The sequence below is a fragment of the Lissotriton helveticus genome, chromosome 7 (assembly GCF_964261635.1).
Source record: "Lissotriton helveticus chromosome 7, aLisHel1.1, whole genome shotgun sequence".
In the NCBI taxonomy this organism is placed as follows: Eukaryota; Metazoa; Chordata; class Amphibia; order Caudata; family Salamandridae; genus Lissotriton; species Lissotriton helveticus.
The window spans coordinates 192,766,766-192,784,042 of record NC_136068.1 but is presented as its reverse complement, the minus strand read 5'-3'; the positions used below and the strand labels follow the sequence as shown (position 1 = coordinate 192,784,042).

Sequence of the window (17,277 nt, the reverse complement as noted above, 5' to 3'; positions counted from 1 at the left end):
AAATGTGGAGAACTGGGCACTGCAGGTGATATTTAAGAAGCCCAAAATATAAAATGCTGTTCCATACGTGGGGGACGGGAAAAACACGTGGTACGTGCTATTCTCCATCTTCCAAACTCCTCATTAGAATTATGCTTTAAACAAACTCGCCCTCGGATTGCCTCAACTTCATCAGGGAAACAAGGACTTTAAATATGTAAGTGATTTCCATAGCTTTCAAATCTCCTGTGCAAGTCCTGTAGAAAGCCCTTAGGTCAAAATATTTTTTTCACCCTGTTCGTAACGAGTGCATTTTGAATTTGGAATTCTGCAGAGCCTTCAAAATGTCCAGGCCCAATTGTGATCAGTTTAACCAGTTTGTCTTTTTAAAATTATAGATATTGTACTGGTGAATTTGTGTGATGAAGGTCAGGGCATCAACTGGGCTAGAAAGGAAACAGCAAGACTTGATGATTAGTCACAAATGGGTATTGAAAGTTTGAGCGCTGATTCTTGCCATGCAGCAAACAAATTGAATGTATCAGTTTGGTCAAATTGTTTATTCTTTCATTTTAAGCCACAAAACCGAGCTTTCTACAGTCCCAATCCAATTGCTTCTGTCAGACCAGGACCTCGGTGGACAACGCATCCAGGTAGACCGCAACGTGAGTATTTTTGTTTGTAAATGTTCAAAAAGAATTGTGCGTTGATTGCCTTAAGGACATCCGTTTCGTTTTAAGACTGCCTTTTAGGTACTCAATAAGTGGGATGCCTGGGGAATTTGGAACACTCATTTAAAGTATATAAAACACAATTTATAGGTTTTTGCCTTCCTACAGTCTGCATTATATACAATACAACATCATATATGATTTGGTTAACCTCTTTGCTTCTAATTGGATGGTTTTCTAGTCCAATCCAATTCCCGGCTTTTGATTCAATAGCTTTCCTTCCTATTCTTGTGTACTTTTGATAGGATTAGTTGTACCCTTCCACTGTTGACGTCGGGTAGCTATTTTTTCTTCAACTTTCATTTGTGATATAGCACTTTATGGGAATATGTTTCAATCTTCTTTCTTTTGCTCTCAACTTGGAGCTTGTGCTAGTTCTTTACTTCTACCCCAAGTCATAAATGTAAATGTGGGATACTTGTAAAGCGCACTGTTACTCTACCCGAGTGTCCTGGCGCTGTAGACCGCTGGGGAACCCGTCCTGGTTATCCCTGTGAGATGGTCCCTTTCTGGGTATCTCCAGGGTGAAACCAGGCATCCCCGGCGTCTGTGGGGGGCCGTTGTAGAGATGAGGCAAGCTAATGCCCAGAGTTGGCGAGTGTGATCCCTAGTTAGAGTAGGCACTGAAGCGAGAATTATCGAGTCCGTTGACCCTGGTCCAAGACCCTGCCGCGTCGGGAATTGAACCCTGGTCCTGGGCCATTCTCTGCTTACAGGTCTGCCGCTTCTAACCAGTGAGCCACACCTCTCCACTCTCATCTTCTCACCTACACTCCTTCTCAAATTATGCACTACTGTGCTGTGGTTGGGTGTCGGGCTCTTACCCCTCCCCTCCTTTCTCTTCACTCTGGCTTTCCTAGCCTCCGCTCTCCCACTGTCCCTCTCCAGCCATTTCACACTCCTTACCACTAGTGGCAGTGGTCGACCATTTGTATTTTCAGGATGGTCACCAATTGCAGAACGCTTGTCGTGATGCAATTTGGTGTCCAAGAAAATGCACTTTCAAGGATAGCCTGTTACCACTATTGGATTTGCTTAAGCTGGCACAATTTAAAAGCATTGGCAAAACCAATGGCAGCAACAAAAAAGCATTGGGAAAGAAAGATGCGTTCTAGTTACATCAAAAAACCTCCCTTTCATGGTGGTATCACAAAGTATATTCCCCGAATTTCTGTGCAGGCCATAGTAACAGGCTGCACCAAAGGCTGTGATTTCCTTTGCAGATTAAAAATCATGCATTTGACTTTCACGTATGCTCTTGCTTTGTAGATAATGTAAGTGACTCTTTTCTATCATCCACCCTACTAGTATGTCGACTTGCGAATTCAGAAACTTAATCCGTGCTCACTGTTCTTGGAGAGTTCATGATGAGGATAATTGTCAACAGTTCCTTCGCATGGGCGAATAAAAGCATGCTGTCCTATTTCACAGTAATGTCTGTGGATATTTCATGATCCCCTTCAGTCTACCCCGCCCCCAAGCACTCCCCCCCCCCCCCCCCCCCCCCCCCCCAAATCTTCTTTGCCTTGCAGGTGCTTTTGTCCTAATGAATGGGACCCCAGTCTGCCATAAGTATGACGTCTTTCAGATGGATCTAGGGTTTCCATTACAGACCATGCCAGAGTCTCCTTCTGATATAATATTTCCATTATTATTGTGCCTATTGTTTGAGCTGTCGGTGTATGGTTCTGGTGTGGTCCCAGGGCATAGATGATGCATCTTCTAGGTTAGTAAATTGCCCTACCCCATATGTTTGGATATAGTCTGACCGTTGGGCATGAGTGAGGAGTTGTATTTAATGTGACCGTCCTGTTTGAACTTTGGGGCTTCTGTTTGTGCTGGGTATGTGTATCCTTGAGTAGGAGGTGCTGATTTCTTCACAGCTGTTGATACCTTTGTGTCTATGGAATAGGGAATATAATATGGGAAGGGCTGTGCCAGGGATCTTCTGCCTAAATAGTTTGAGCACTTTCTAAGAGTCACTTGTGTAGTAAGAAGTGATGAGCTATCCTTCTATATGGCCTGTCTGTCCTCTGATCTGTCTGTGTAGATGCTGAATGACCCTACTGTACACTATAGTGTGCTGGTTAAATGCCATAGATTTTGTTAAGTTGTGATGGGCGTTGAATGAATGCCAGATGTTACCAGATCTTTATCAGGAGGTAAGAACCATGAAGTAATGGAAGCTGAGTAGGCAACAAGGCGCTGGCATCTGATAATACTTGATGGTGTTAGCTACTCTAGAGCAGGAAGGAGTAGTTTCTGTCCTGTAACTCCAGTTCTGTAGTAGGGGTATCTCTGTTATAGTCATAATCTAGTGAATAGTCCCGTCCATGTGCGTGGACCCCCGGGCAATCAAAAATAATCTCTTAAGGTGTCGAAAAATGTAGAACTGCACAGACACTTAAGAGAGAATTAAAGACGGATAATGCAGCCTATATCCACAGGCTACACTGTCCAGTATTTCAAAGATATTCCTAGAAATTCCACCAAAAATCCACAAACAGCACAGCCTGTCCAGATTTCTCTTGCTTTAACAGCAAAAACCCTCAGGAATGATAGAGAGGAAGACATGGACAGACAAGCCCCATAGGCTGCCATTATGTGGCTCAGAACAGGATACTGTGCCTTTAAGAGAACTTTCCAGAACTTCACAGTATCCCAGAATGCACTGCATGTCCTTTTTACTTTCAGTTCTTTTTGAAGGCGTAACACGCCAGACCTGTAGCATTCCTTACATGAATATCTCTCACCACCGGGGAGAAGGGCGGGCGCTTATGACTATAACAGATATCCCTGCTACAGAACTGCAGTTACAGGACAGAAACTACTCCTTCTGTAGTAGGGGATCTCTGTGTATAGTCATAATCTAGTGAATAGAATGGCAAGCCCATCCCCACACCAAAGCAGTGGTGGAGAAAAGAGAAATAACACCACTACTGTGCGAACAGATTTCGCAGCGAAGCCTGCCCAACCTGAGCGTCTGCCCTGGCATCAGTGTCCAGGCAGTAATGCTTAGCAAAGGTATGGACCGACTTCCAAGTGGCCGCCTTGCAGATTTCTGCAATTGGAACATTACGGAGCAAAGCAGTCGTGGCAGCTTTGCCCCTGGTGGAATGAGCCTTAGGTTTACCCCCTAAGGTCTTATTAGCCTTTTGGTAACACAATTGTATACAGGACACAATCCACCTCGAGATGTACTGTTTAGAGATAGCAACACCCGTCCTGACTGATCCATAATTGATAAACAATTGGTCTGAACTACGAATATCCTTGGTTTTATCCAGATAAAATTTCAACACCCTCCTAACATCCAGGGAATGCAGGGACCTTTCCGCTGGAGAGGAAGGATTCTGAAAAAACATAGGTAAAGTTAAGGTCTGGTTAACATGAAAATCAGATATAACCTTTGGAAGAAATTTAGGGCGAGTACGCATTACAACCTTAGCAGCATGAAATACAGTATAAGGTTCTTGACAACACAACGCCTGAATTTCACTCACCCTGCGGGCCGATTTAATGGCCACGAGGAACGCCGCCTTCCAGGACAGGTGCTGCAACGAAGCCTTATGAATATGTTCAAAAGGCTCCTTCATTAGTCTGGACAGCACCACATTCCATTCCCATGAAGGCGAAGGAAGCCGGACATAAGGGAACACTTTCTTCAAGCCTTCCAAAAAATCTTTGATCACAGGGATCTGAAAGAAGGAAGTCTGTGAAGGGCATTTCCTGTAGGCAGTCAGCGCAGCAAGATGAACCTTAATGGAATGGACATTAAGGCCAGACTGTGCCAGATGTAGAAGATACGGAAGGAGGACATCTTCCTTACACGTTGTTCGGTCATAGTTCTTGGACTTGCACCAGATGCAAAATCTCTTCCACTTGTAACCATAAGAAATCCTAGTGGAAGGTCGCTTAGCCTCCTTCAGTATGTCCATGCAATCTTCAGGTAGATTCAAATGGCCATATTGCACTATCTCAGGAGCCATGCCGCCAAACTCAAAGACGAGAGGTTGGGGTGCAACATATGTAGGAGAGTAGGGTCTGCAAACCTATGGTCACCCCAGATTTTTGCTTTTTGCTTCACTGGTTTACGACTTTCCCTGGCTGTGGGTCTGCTAATCAGACCCACAGCCTCGCTGTTCTCTCTCTAAATTGACACACATGTACTTTAGGTGCATTTACCAATTGGTATTGGGACACCTTATCAGCCCCTGTACCGTGTACCTTAGGTATCCAGGGCATAGGTGTACCCAAGGCCTACCAGGGGCTGCAGCATGTATTATGCCACCCCTGGCTGGCCATCTAAACGGACACAACTGGCTGGTAAGACAGCTGGGGCAAGGTGGTGTAATCACCCTCTGCTGTAGATATAGTATACCTATATCTAACCCCAAAATGGACACATATACTCCTATAAACACTCCTTTGGCAGGCCTTATCAATCCTGAAGGCAGAGTGCTTGGAATTATGTGAGACAGGCTCAGCTCATGCTAGAGCACTGTCTACAGCTTTCGGAACCAAGTCCTTTAGCTGTTTCCATGATAACGCTATACCATATACTGTTAAGTGCATTATAATCCTCGCGGTTATTGCTAACTTTGGCATAGCATTATCAAAACATGTCGAGTAAGGTGTCATACGAATTGGAATACTATCTCCTCACCAGTTCTGGCGACGGGAGTAGCATTCCACCCTTTTAGAGGGACACGACATCTATGTAACTGTGAACCCCGGTTAAAGTTAAGCAGAGCCTCAGCATCACAAAATGGATGCTGCCACCACAGACACGAGTCTGACCTCCTGCTGCTGGGAGTCCTTCCAGCGAGGGAGGCCTGGAAAAAGGGTTTCCTGCCTTGGGAGGTGCTAGCACCACCCCAGACTGGATTTTATTATTGAGGTAGGGAGGGCTGAAAGGAATGAGACATGCCTGGGGCACACAAGGTGTCCCTGTGCATACCCCGGTTCAAACCAGTTGCTCGGGCACTCCAGCCCCAGCTCTGGCGCGATACCGGACAAAGGATAGGGGGTGTAACCACCCCCCTTCCTGGTCCCACCCATGGGAGGGACCTTGTCACTAGTGCAGCCCCCTTTAGCAGGATAAAGGTAGGAGCTGGTCCCATTCCAAATTAGATTATCCTGAACAACTTTACAAGAAGAAACTCTGGACTTCGACGTTCTGCTCCACAGAAGACTGAAGAAATCTCCCTTGTGGGCAAGGAGTGTCCACCCTGCAACTGCAGGCACCATCAAGCGTCCTAGCGGTTCACATGTTGTCCTTCCTGCCGGAACCAGACTTCAGAGCCCGACGAGACCCGGACTCCCAGACCTCTCCGACCTCTACCCACATCTGCAGCACAGCTGAGACCCGTGGGTGCGACGAGACACGTGGTACCGGCCATCTTGAAAAAACTGCACTTCGCTTCCAGCACGACTTCAGAGGCCTCCTAGAGTAAGTGCTTTGGGGATTGAGAAACCCCGGCCCCGAGCAGCTCCTGCACAGAAGACCAGCCCTCCAGCATCCACGAGATCTGCGTGAGGCTCTTTTGCTTGATTGTTGCTCGACGTGTTGTCTGGTCACTTGCCGGCTGCCTAGTGACCTCCTAGATGACGACCGAAGAAACCTACACCGCTGGTCTGGTTGCTCCAGACTGGCCCTTGCTCCCTTCCAAAAGAGGAGCACCCCGGACCCTCCTGGTCCGCACCAGACACCTTTTCCACTCACCGCGTGGGTTGCCTTTGCCAAGGCCTGTTGACTCCAATTCCGGATCCAACACCGCCGACAGCGAGAGCCTGCGCGGGACAGCTCGTGCCTCCATACTGGTCGTAGAAGACCCCTCCTGGTCCACGTGGCTGCAGAGGCAAGCGTCCACTCTTCACCTGATCGCGACGACAGCATCTGGTTCCTTCCTGGTTCCACACCAGTCACTGTCCCCTCTGCTTTCAGGTCCTCTTCTTCCTCAATCCACCCTTGGATCGCACCGGACATCTTCCTCCTGGTCGCCTGCAGCATCTTTCTTCAAGGCTCCATAGACTTAGACGTGGAAACCCGACACACTTTCACACCTATGCACCCGCAGCCCGTGGGTGAGGTAACGAGAGCATTTCGGTGCTCATAGGTAGATTGACTCTCCTAGTGTCCAGGTATCCTGTCGTTTTAGTCGTAACTAGTTGGAACTGTCTTTTACTTACCTTTTCGTAATTTGTTCTGCCCATTGACTTTGTTCCGCATCTCGCGTGTGAGTTCACACTCTGCACACGCGTCCCGTGGGCCTCCTGCTACTTACCTAAGGTTAGGGTAGTGTAGTCCCAACGATCCTACAGCCTCTGGGCATCTTCATTTCCTCTATCGATTTCCTTATACCATTCACTTAGTATATGGTTTGTCGTGCACCATTGTAATTTGTGCGACTTGCTGTATTTTTCTTAAGAGTCTTGTCATGTGCTTAGCCCTCTGATATCATAAAGAGTTCAGAGGTGTTTGTTATTAATAAATATATTGTTTATTTTCATAACAACCTGTGTGGTGTCCTTTCATCTGGTATTCAAGGGGTTATATGTGGTAAAATAGCTGGCTTCACATGCCAAAAGAGGTTAGCCTAAGACTGCTCTGTCCATGCTACTATTAGGATAGCTGGTCTATAAGGTTGACTTACAACCAATCACCATAAGGGTTGTTTGGACTGATACAAGGTGATCACTAGAACTAGTGAGCATCATATATCAGGCCAACTTCTCACAACATCTGCCCCCGAACTTCGTGAGAAGGTCCGGCCTGCACGGCAGCCGTATGTGAGGAAGGAGAGACTGGTGAAGCAGGTCCGTGAACCACCACTGCCTGGGCCATTCCGGCGCAATCGGGATCATCCGCGCCCTGGACCGGGACAGCTTGATGAGCACCGTCTGAATCAGGGGAATGGGTAGAAAAGCGTACTGAAAGCTGTTCGACCAGTTGATCCATAACTCATTCTCCAGCGTCCCCGGCTGGTAGTACCTGGAGGCGAAGTCTCGGCATTTGCTGTTTTCGGCGGTGGCGAACAGATCTACGTCTGGAGTCCCCCACCTTGCGAAGACTTCTCCTAGTACTTCGTCGTTTATGACCCATTTGTGGTTTTCCTGAATCAGTCTGCTCAGTGCGTCTGCCTGAACATTCTGCACCCCTGGTAGATGGGTGGCCGTTCTAGTCAGTCCTCTGTGCAAGGAGCCAGTGCCAGATCGCCTGCGCCTCCTGCGACAGAGTGCGCGATCTCGACCCCCCTTGCTTGTTGAGGTAATACATCGTGGTTGTATTGTCCGTCTGAACAAGCAGAGAGTTGGTCCGGAAGGACGGATGAAAGGCCTTCAGTGCCAAGTGAACAGCTCTGAGTTCCAGGAAATAGATGTGGTACGTGGACTCAGTCAGGGTCCACGTCCCTTGAATCTGTAAGTCTCCGAGTGCGCCCCCCAGCCGTGGAGCGATGCATCCGTCACGGTAGTCTGCGTGGGAATGTCCTTGTGGAAGGGAACCCCCTCTGAGGAGATTCTCCGCTGAACACCACCACCTCAGAGACTGAAGAGCATGCAGAGACAGTCGTATCTTGTCGTCCCAAGATCCTTTCCTCTGATCCCACTGATCCTCCAAGCACTCCTGCAATGGTCTCATGTGCAGCCGCGTGTGTGGCGTGAGGAAGATACAAGAGGCCATCGACCCCAGTAGAGAAGACACCGTCCTCACTGTTGAAGATGGAGCGGTCATAAGAGCCTGAGCCTTCCGAAGGAGTGATAATCGTCTCTCCTCCGAAGGAGACACGCTTGCTGACAGCATATTGATGGAGGCTCCCAAGTACTGTATGCACTGGACCGGGGTCGGGACAGACTTGGGCATGTTGATGTGCAACCCCAGCTTGTTCAAGAGAACGCACGTCTTCCGGAAGTGCGCTTGAGCTTCCGAGAAGGAGGAGGCCTTGATCAACCAATCATCCAGGTACGGGTAGACAAACACCTTGTTCTTCCTTAGGTGTGCAGCTACCACTGCCATGCACTTTGAGAATGTTCTGGGCGCAGACTTCAGCCCTTATGGCAGTACTGTGTACTGATAATGATTGGCGCTGACTTGGAATCGCAGGAACTTCCTGTGTTTGTGTGCAATGGGCACATGGAAGTACGCATCCTGTAGGTCTATAGCACATAGCCAGTCTCCCTGTTGCAGCTGAGGATAAATCTGATGCAACGACAGCATGCAAAACTTCTCTCTGCGAATCCACTTGTTTGCTTGTCGTAAATCCAGAATGGGCCTGAACTCGTTCTTGTCCTTCTTGCGAACCAGAAAGAACCGGGAGTACAGACCTCTTCCTCTTTGAGACAGAGGCACGTCTTCTATCGCCCTTTTCCTTAACAGGATATCTCCCTCCGCCTGGAGCTCGCGCAGTTGAAACTGCGAGCTGACCGGTGGAATTGATGGAGGCGGGCTGTTGAACCGAAGACTGTATCCATTGCAAACAATATTCAGCACCCACTTGTCCTGAGTAATTTTTCTCCACTCTGCCAGAAAAAATTGAACGCTTCCCCCCCCCCCCCACCGGAGCGGGTAACGGATGTAGGGGAAGTAACCGCTCAGGGTCGAGACCCGGCTGCGCCTTTGTTCGCTGTAGAGGACTGCTGGCCTCGTCTACCCTTCTGGCGCTTCTGGAAGGGCCTCCGGAACAGCTCCTGTTGTTGCTGCTGCTGTCCCGAAGCCTGCCCTCGCCCTCTGCCCTGTGCCCCGAACCGTCTCTGGAACGGGCGGTAGGCCTTCTTTTCTTTGGGCTTCTCCAACCCAACCGCCGTCAGGGTCTCGGCCTCTGCTTTCATGCGGGCCATCTCATCGTCCGCATGCTTGCCGAACAGGGTTTCCCCTGAGAAGGGCAGATTGGCCACCCGCTGCTGAGCCTCCGGCTTGAGTGATGTGAGCCTAAGCCAAGCATGGCGCCGTTGGTTGATCCCATGACAGTACCCATGGGCCGCCAAAAGAGATACATCAGCAGCCGCGCTGATGACCTGGTTCGATACCAGCATCCCCTCCTTCAGGATCTCCTGAAAATCATCCTTCTCTCGTGGCAGGAGTTCTGTGAACTGCTGGAGGGATTCCCACAGGGCACTATTATACCGCCCTAGCAGAGCCGCATCGCTAGACTCCTTCATGGCCGTAGATGCCGTCCCACAGGCCTTCCTGCCAGCTGAACCGATCCATCGGCTCTCCTTATCAGGAGGCACAGTAGAAGACTGGGAGGTAGAATGTTGTTTCCTGGCCGCCGTCACTATAACGGAATCCGGAATCTGATCCATCCGCAGAAAAGCCAGGTCCGAATCCGGGGCCCTGTACTTCTTAGGGAGCCGGAAGGGAGCGGCCTTCGTCGCTGCTGGTGTGAGGAACAGCTCCTCCGCAGGCTCTACCAATCCTGATACTAGCGGTAGTAAAGGGCGAGACAAATGCTTCTTATGAAGAGTCTAAAAAATCACGGACGTCGTGGGTGTTGAAGCAGTCACCGTGATTCCCAATTTTGCTGCACCCCTCAGGAGAACATCCTGGAACGTGCTGATGTCGTCCACAGGAGACACTCTTGTCCCCTGGGATTCCGACAAAGTCGGTGAATAGGTCCTGGTCCTGGAAGAGTCCGTGCGGGACCGTGATCGGCGCCTCCCATGGCGCCTTCTTGACCTAGTGTAGGATCTGTGATGACTCCTCGATCTCCCCCTCCGTCCGGAGCGTGATCGCGACCTCCTTGGCTTCGATCGATCCGCCGGTTCCATGGGGGCGGGCGACTTTGGCTTGGCTGGGGCCCTCGGCCGAGGGGTCCCCTTGGGAGGAGTCGGATATCGGGGCAGTGAGACCGACCTCTGAGGAATCGGAGGCGGCTTGTCTGCCGGCAGCTGAGGTTGAGGTAGAGGTTGAGGACGCGATGGAAGTGGTGGAAGCGGAGGCAAGAGAGGAGGGGGCATAACAGACTTCTTCCTAGAAGGGGTATACACCACTGAGTACACCGAACCCGGTGATCCGCCTTCCTTTCTAGGCTGGGCCTTTGGCGAGTCTCCCCTAGGCACCTGGCGCCTGCTAGACTGACTCCTGGCGCCAGAACTCCTTCCGCGCCTTCTGGGCGTCGAAGAACGGCGACCGGACGGCGAGCGTCGGCCCCTCGACGGCGATCTTCTCCTCGACGACAAGGATCCTCTCGACGACGACCTTCTCCTCTTCGCCGACAGCGAACGGCGGTGTCGCCTCGGCGGCGAGCGCCGACGCCGGGCCTCTCGACGTCGATTACTTGACGACGACTCCGACGAGGACGACGACGAAATCGTCACCGGAGATCTCGACGGCGGTCTGTTCAGTTCCCTCGACGCCGCTTCGACCCAGAGCCCTGGGGAGACGGGGAACAGACTGCAGTCATCCCTCTCGACGCCGTAGTCGGTGCAATCGACAGACGGAGAATGGGGACGCTTGCTGGTCTTCCTGCCCCTGGGGAGCCCCCCAGAGGCCTCGGCATGGGCAGAGGAAGCCCCTCCAGACCCACCTTGTGCCTTCAGCCTTCTGTCCTCCAGGCCCTGTAGTCTGATCTTCATTCTATCCCTCAGGGTCCTGCTAGAAAAGCCCTGACAAATGTCACACTCCTCTGGAACATGAGATGAGGGAAGGCAGATGATACAAACCTCGTGTGGGTCCGATTTGGCCTTCTTCCTGGGGCACTCTGGACATTTGTCGAATAATGCAGGCATATTGACAATCAAAGAGTGCACCAAAAGACAAACGGGAAGAAAACCCACCAAAGTACTTCAGAAAAGTACTCCAAGAACTTGAAAAAAAGTGAAAAATCACCAATAAACCCTTGAAAAGGGAGAGCTCAATGCTCCAAGGTCCTCCTTGCAGGAGCCGGAAAAAAGAACTGAAAGTAAAAGGGACCTGCAGTGCATTCTGGGATACTGTGAAGTTCTGGAAAGTTCTCTTAAAGGCACAGTATCCTGTTCTGAGCCACATAATGGCAGCCTATGGGGCTTGTCTGTCCATGTCTTCCTCTCTATCATTCCAGAGGTGTTTTGCTGTTAAAGCAAGAGAAATCTGGACAGGCTGTGCTGTTTGTGGATTTTTGGTGGAATTTCTAGTTGAAGTACTGGACCGTGTAGCCTGTGGATATAGGCTGCATTATCTGTCTTTAATTCTCTCTTAAGTGTCTGTGCAGTTCTGCATTTTTCGATACCTTATTTATTTATTATTTATTTAGTGTGTTTTATATAGCGCGCAGCTACCCCAACGGGGTGTCCCGGCGCTTCTGCAGGTTTGCTGTGTCTTACATCCGTGATTTTAACCAAAGAGGAAGGGTTTTAGTGCTTTTCGAAAAGGCATCTCCTCCTGAATCATCCGAATGGAAATCGGAGTTTATTCCATTGGGATGAGGCACATACCTGGAAAGTTTTTCCTCCGGAACGTGCTTTTTTTAAATCTAGGGGTTGACAACAGGTGTTTTGCGCTGGACCTTAAGAGATTATTTTTGATTGCTCCGGGGTCCACGCACATGGGCGGGACTATTCACTAGATTAGGACTATACACAGAGATCCCCTACTACAGAAAGGTTTGTACAGATGGATCAGCCTTGCTATTAAATTTGATCTGATGTGTTTCCTTTTGATCGTTTGAAGAAGTTCATCTAACACGGCCTGAAGACCTTGTAAGTGCTGTGCCTGGACTACTGGAACACCCTAAAATGTGATTACCGGCTATAAGACCCATCTGTGCACTGTTGGGAATGCATGCGCTTCTTGGTCTAATACCTTTTGTTAGGTGCTGTGCTACCCTGAGTGAACTTAGTGACCACTGCCTACTTTATATTACTTAGATGAGATAGCTATATTTTAGTTATGGCAAGCTTTCAATAAAAACCAGTAATATATTTATACATGAGAAAATGTCAGATGAAATGGAAAGTACATTATTGCGATCTTCTAATACTCAATGACTGCTACAGTATTCGAACATAATTAGTTATTTTTACTCTATGCAAACAGTGGTGTCTCGTGCGCTGTGTTAATTTATCCGGGCCATTATGTGCCACACTGTATATCTTTTTGAAAAATGGTCTTCTCATCATTCACAAGTGACAAAGCTCCATCCTTTATTGAATTTGAGAGATTCATCCTTTCTCTGAGTCAAGAAATATATATGCCATATGCACCATCTAACCTTTTGCACAAGAAGATGGCTTGTGGTGTAGTGTAAAGTCATGCAAAATCTTCTTATTAGAGCCTGGGTATTTTTAAAAGCATATAACCATGGTCGCAGGTTGGGTACATTATCACTGAAGTTTCCCTTTCTAAACCTGAACTTTTGGCAATGGAGTAGGTGCATGTGCAAACATTTTTTTTTTTTCTTTTTGGTCCTTTGCGAAGTTTGTAAGCAAAAGAGAACTCAGGCAATGTATTTTTTTTTTTGCTGACCGTACCATCTTAGTGAGTTAAATAACGCTAACACAAAGCAGTCTTGTCAGTCATGGACCAAGACATGCTTCTTGCATACTGCGTCACATTTACGTTTAGAAAATGTATTACTCATCATTTAAAATCTATATTGTGAAGTGCAGGAGGGAGCATGAAAAGACCCATGTGGTGTACCGCAATTTTATCAAGTTATGAATGCTGTAGACCAATTATACACAAGAGAGACCGGTCCCTGTGAAGCAAATATCAAGGGGAAAACCAGGGAAAAACAACCAAATATACAACAATAAACCCCTTCTAACATATTCATATCGGAGCTGTCCCACAGAAAAAATAACACCCTACTATAGAAATATATATAGAAAGTTTTTTTTGTATTTTATTTTCACAACATTTTCATCTGTTTCATACCATTGATACTGGATCATTTTTCAATAAATGCACAGGCATAGAGAAAGCAGTCTCTTAATCAAGGTACATGTCTCAACAGAGAAAAAAAAAATATATATATATATATATATATATATATATATATATATATATATATATATATATATATATATATACTCTTGATTTGTTTCGCAAATTGGAAAAACTGATGAAAAAGGAAATCTCCAAATGGTGGGAGAATAAATCGCTGTCAATGTACTTGGAGGTTGGCCGCGTGCCACGTGGCCTGAGAATCACCCTTGCGCCCAGTTATGACGGACCCGATCCACTTATGCTAGAGAAGTGGGCAACGACCAATCTAGAATGCTCGGCTAAGCTCATGGCGATTCTGGTGGAATTTGCCGAGAGTGATCGAGTAAAAATTCAAAAAGAGGTCGAAGCAGTGGAATTGGAACTGGAAGAACTGGGGGAAAGTGAAGCAATCATGAAGAAGATGAGGGAGGAAATGGAATCTCGACTTGCCAAGGAGGAGGAAATTATAAAGAAGCGCAAAGCTTTTAAATTTGAAAGAGACCGACTGGATTATTTAAACGGCCATATTTTTAGGTTCGCCCGCAAGTTCGAAAATATAGGGAATAACTCTGGAACTGGCAGTCTTGGAAATGTGACAAAAGGCAATGTAAGTGCAACTTCTTCTATCAGCTTGAGTTCCACAGAGGGAAGCGATGTAGACACAGAGCAACGCAACACTCCGGTGGGGTTTATCGCACTCACTCCTGCACAGGAGGTAAAACGCCTATGCGACGCCAGACGAGGGACTCTGAGACCAAGAGTCAAATTCTCACAAGCCGGGCAAGGGCGAACCGCAAGCGGGCAGAGCGGAGACGATGCCACAAAAAGAAGTGGTGGGGCAAAGAAAAATCAACGAAGATGGTCAAACAAAAAGCGAGGGAACCAACAGGGTCCCCCTCAATAATAAATCTGACAGACACTATCCTGAGCCCCAAAGAAACAAAAATCTTGAGCTTAGGACTTTCTTTTTGTCCGCCACGTTCCTTTGATTATGCGGGAACGCGTATGGATGCCTACAGATTTGTGAGAAAATTAAAATTAACCAAATTTCACCGTCTCCGACCAAACAAAAAGGCCATTGGAGATACTCCAGCGAGTCCCACATTATTAACAGTGGGAGATGTTCCCTCCTTTGAAGAAATTTGGGAATTGGAAAATGAACAAAGAGAGACATCACTCCCTATGTTGTCGGATACACCTATTGGACCTAATGTGTCCCGGACACCATTTAAGCCCAAATTCACCTTTAACCCCATCTCCCTTCATGACAACTTAGACATCTACCCGGATCTAATGGCGGAGGATCTTAAAAAATTATATATCAACACAAATAAGAAGAGCCAAGCCATTGCAAGACAAAACCAGTGCTATAATTTGCTGATTAAGAAACTAAAATCAAATGAGAACTTGGTGGTAAAACAAGCTGACAAGGGGGGCAACATTGTCCTTTGGGGGCGTGATAAATACCTAGCGGAAGCAGAAAAACAGCTAGGTGACATATCGTGCTACCGCAAGATCAACATCACCATAATCAAAACGGCCTGGAATGACCTCAATGCTAAACTTGTTGGCTGGCGCAGTAGTGGGTTAATCACACTGGATGAACTGAGGTTTTTGAAAAAGGAATTCCCGGTGATACCCACGTTTTACCTTTTGCCAAAGGTCCACAAAGATTCCCTTGTTCCACCTGGAAGGCCAATAATTTCGGCTATCAACAGTGCAACAGAAAACCTTTCAAGGTACATTGACTATTTCTTACAAGAATGGGTTAAAGGATTGAACTCGTATATAAGAGATACAACAGATTTCCTATGTAATTTGTCTCAACTTTGCTGGAATGAGAACTATATATTGATGACATTGGACATATGTTCTCTCTATACCTCCATAAGACATATGGATGGATTGAAGGCGGTCCAATTCTTTCTAGACAAACGTCCTTTTTATAACGCACAACATAACAGAATGCTTATGGGAATGTTACAAATATGTTTGCAACAGAATTTCTTTACTTTTGGTGGCCAAGCCTATCAGCAACTCAGAGGGGTGGCTGTGGGGTCTTGCTTCTCCCCCAGCTTCGCGTGTTTACATATGGGGCTGTGGGAGGAGCAGACCCTCATGGGACAGCACAGAACGACTGTTTAACAAAATGTAGTACTATACCTCAGATACATAGACGATCTATTTTTTGTCTGGAGGGGTTCAATGGAGAGTGCTGTGGATTTTGTTGCGAAATTGAATATCAATGATATGAATTTGGAATTTACTTCAACCATAAGCGACTGTTCAGTGCAGTTTCTAGATATAGAAGTGTATGTTGACAAGGATAAAAACAAACTGGAAACAAAACTACACAGGAAGGTTACCGCCGGTAACACGCTGCTGCATGCCTCAAGTAATCATCCGCGCCACTTAATTTGCAGCATCCCCTATGGGGAGATGCTGCGCATTAAACGCATTTGCAGTACTGACAACTAATGCATATTGGCTCAAGATATGTGTAAAGTGCGTTTTTTGGAGAGGGGTTACAGCCATAAAGTGATAAACGAAGCTATAAATAAGACAGGCAAACTGACCCGGGAACAACTATTGGGGAACTGTCATGTTATTGGCAATACAGTTGAAACTTTATCTGTAACAGATGAAAAGGTGCAATGCAGGGCAATTGTGACATATAGCCAGCAACATGCTGAAATCCGCAAAATCTTTTCGAAGAACTGGAATTTGGTTAAGGGTGATCCAGTCATTGGCGATCTAGTGAGAAATAGACCTGAGATCACCTTTAGGAAATCCCCTTCATTAGGCAGTGCTATTGTCAGCAATACCTTGGACGTTCCCAAGAAATGGTGGGAACGAATCACAGGTTTTAAAAAATGCCAGGTTTGCAAAGCCTGCAAGCACGCCATTAATAAAACCCATTTTACTAGTCCCTTCCAAGACACTCCAATTGCCATTAAACAGAAACTGGGATGCAAGACTGAATTCGTGGTGTATATACTACTGTGCCCATGTGGATTACAGTATGTTGGGAGTACTCGTCTCCCTGCCCACAAGCGCATCCTTCAGCATCTGCGGGCAATTTCAGGGAAAGATCAGTCTTATCCGGTAGCGAGACACTTCCCAGATCTGCTGAAATATTATCTGGTGGACTCTGTTCTACCACTGAGGAGGGGAGGAAATAGAGATGGGAAATTACGTCTCTTAGAAACAAGATATATCCTCGAACTCAACAGCAAGCCGCCTGGGGGATTAAATTGTAGTGAAGATCTCTATACATGTTTATAATCAACCATGGAGATATAAATGAGTCTTGCTGGTACCAGGGTGTTTGATGGGCAATAAGACATTTTTCCTTCTTTTATATGCATATTTGGCAGCCTGAATATTGTTTGAAAATCTATTAAATAATAGATTTAATTTTAATGCACTGTCACTTTAGAAATATCCAAATTGACGACCCCCAAGGAAGTATAAGGTAGAAAGTAGTGAGGTACATGGGATCCAGATTTTTAGAGGGAGATTAAACATTGCGATTATCCACTGTGATATCATTTTCACTAAATCATGATTTGCATTTAGAATATCATTTATTGTCTTCAACAGCTATGGATTGCAAATTTTAACTGATGTTTATAAATTTTAATAAGCAGAAGGTTGAATAAC

General features: G+C 47.0%; 1 protein-coding gene across 2 annotated transcripts in view; it reads left to right on the top strand.

Annotated features, from left to right (window-relative positions):
• LOC144768339 (embryonic polyadenylate-binding protein-like) overlaps positions 1-17,277 on the top strand; it is a 573,566-nt gene that overhangs the window by 443,221 nt on the left and 113,068 nt on the right. For both annotated transcript variants that reach the window (XM_078651918.1, XM_078651920.1), the window contains one exon: positions 557-644. In XM_078651918.1, the coding sequence (XP_078508044.1) occupies positions 557-644 (88 nt within the window). The remainder of the gene's footprint in view (positions 1-556; positions 645-17,277) is intronic.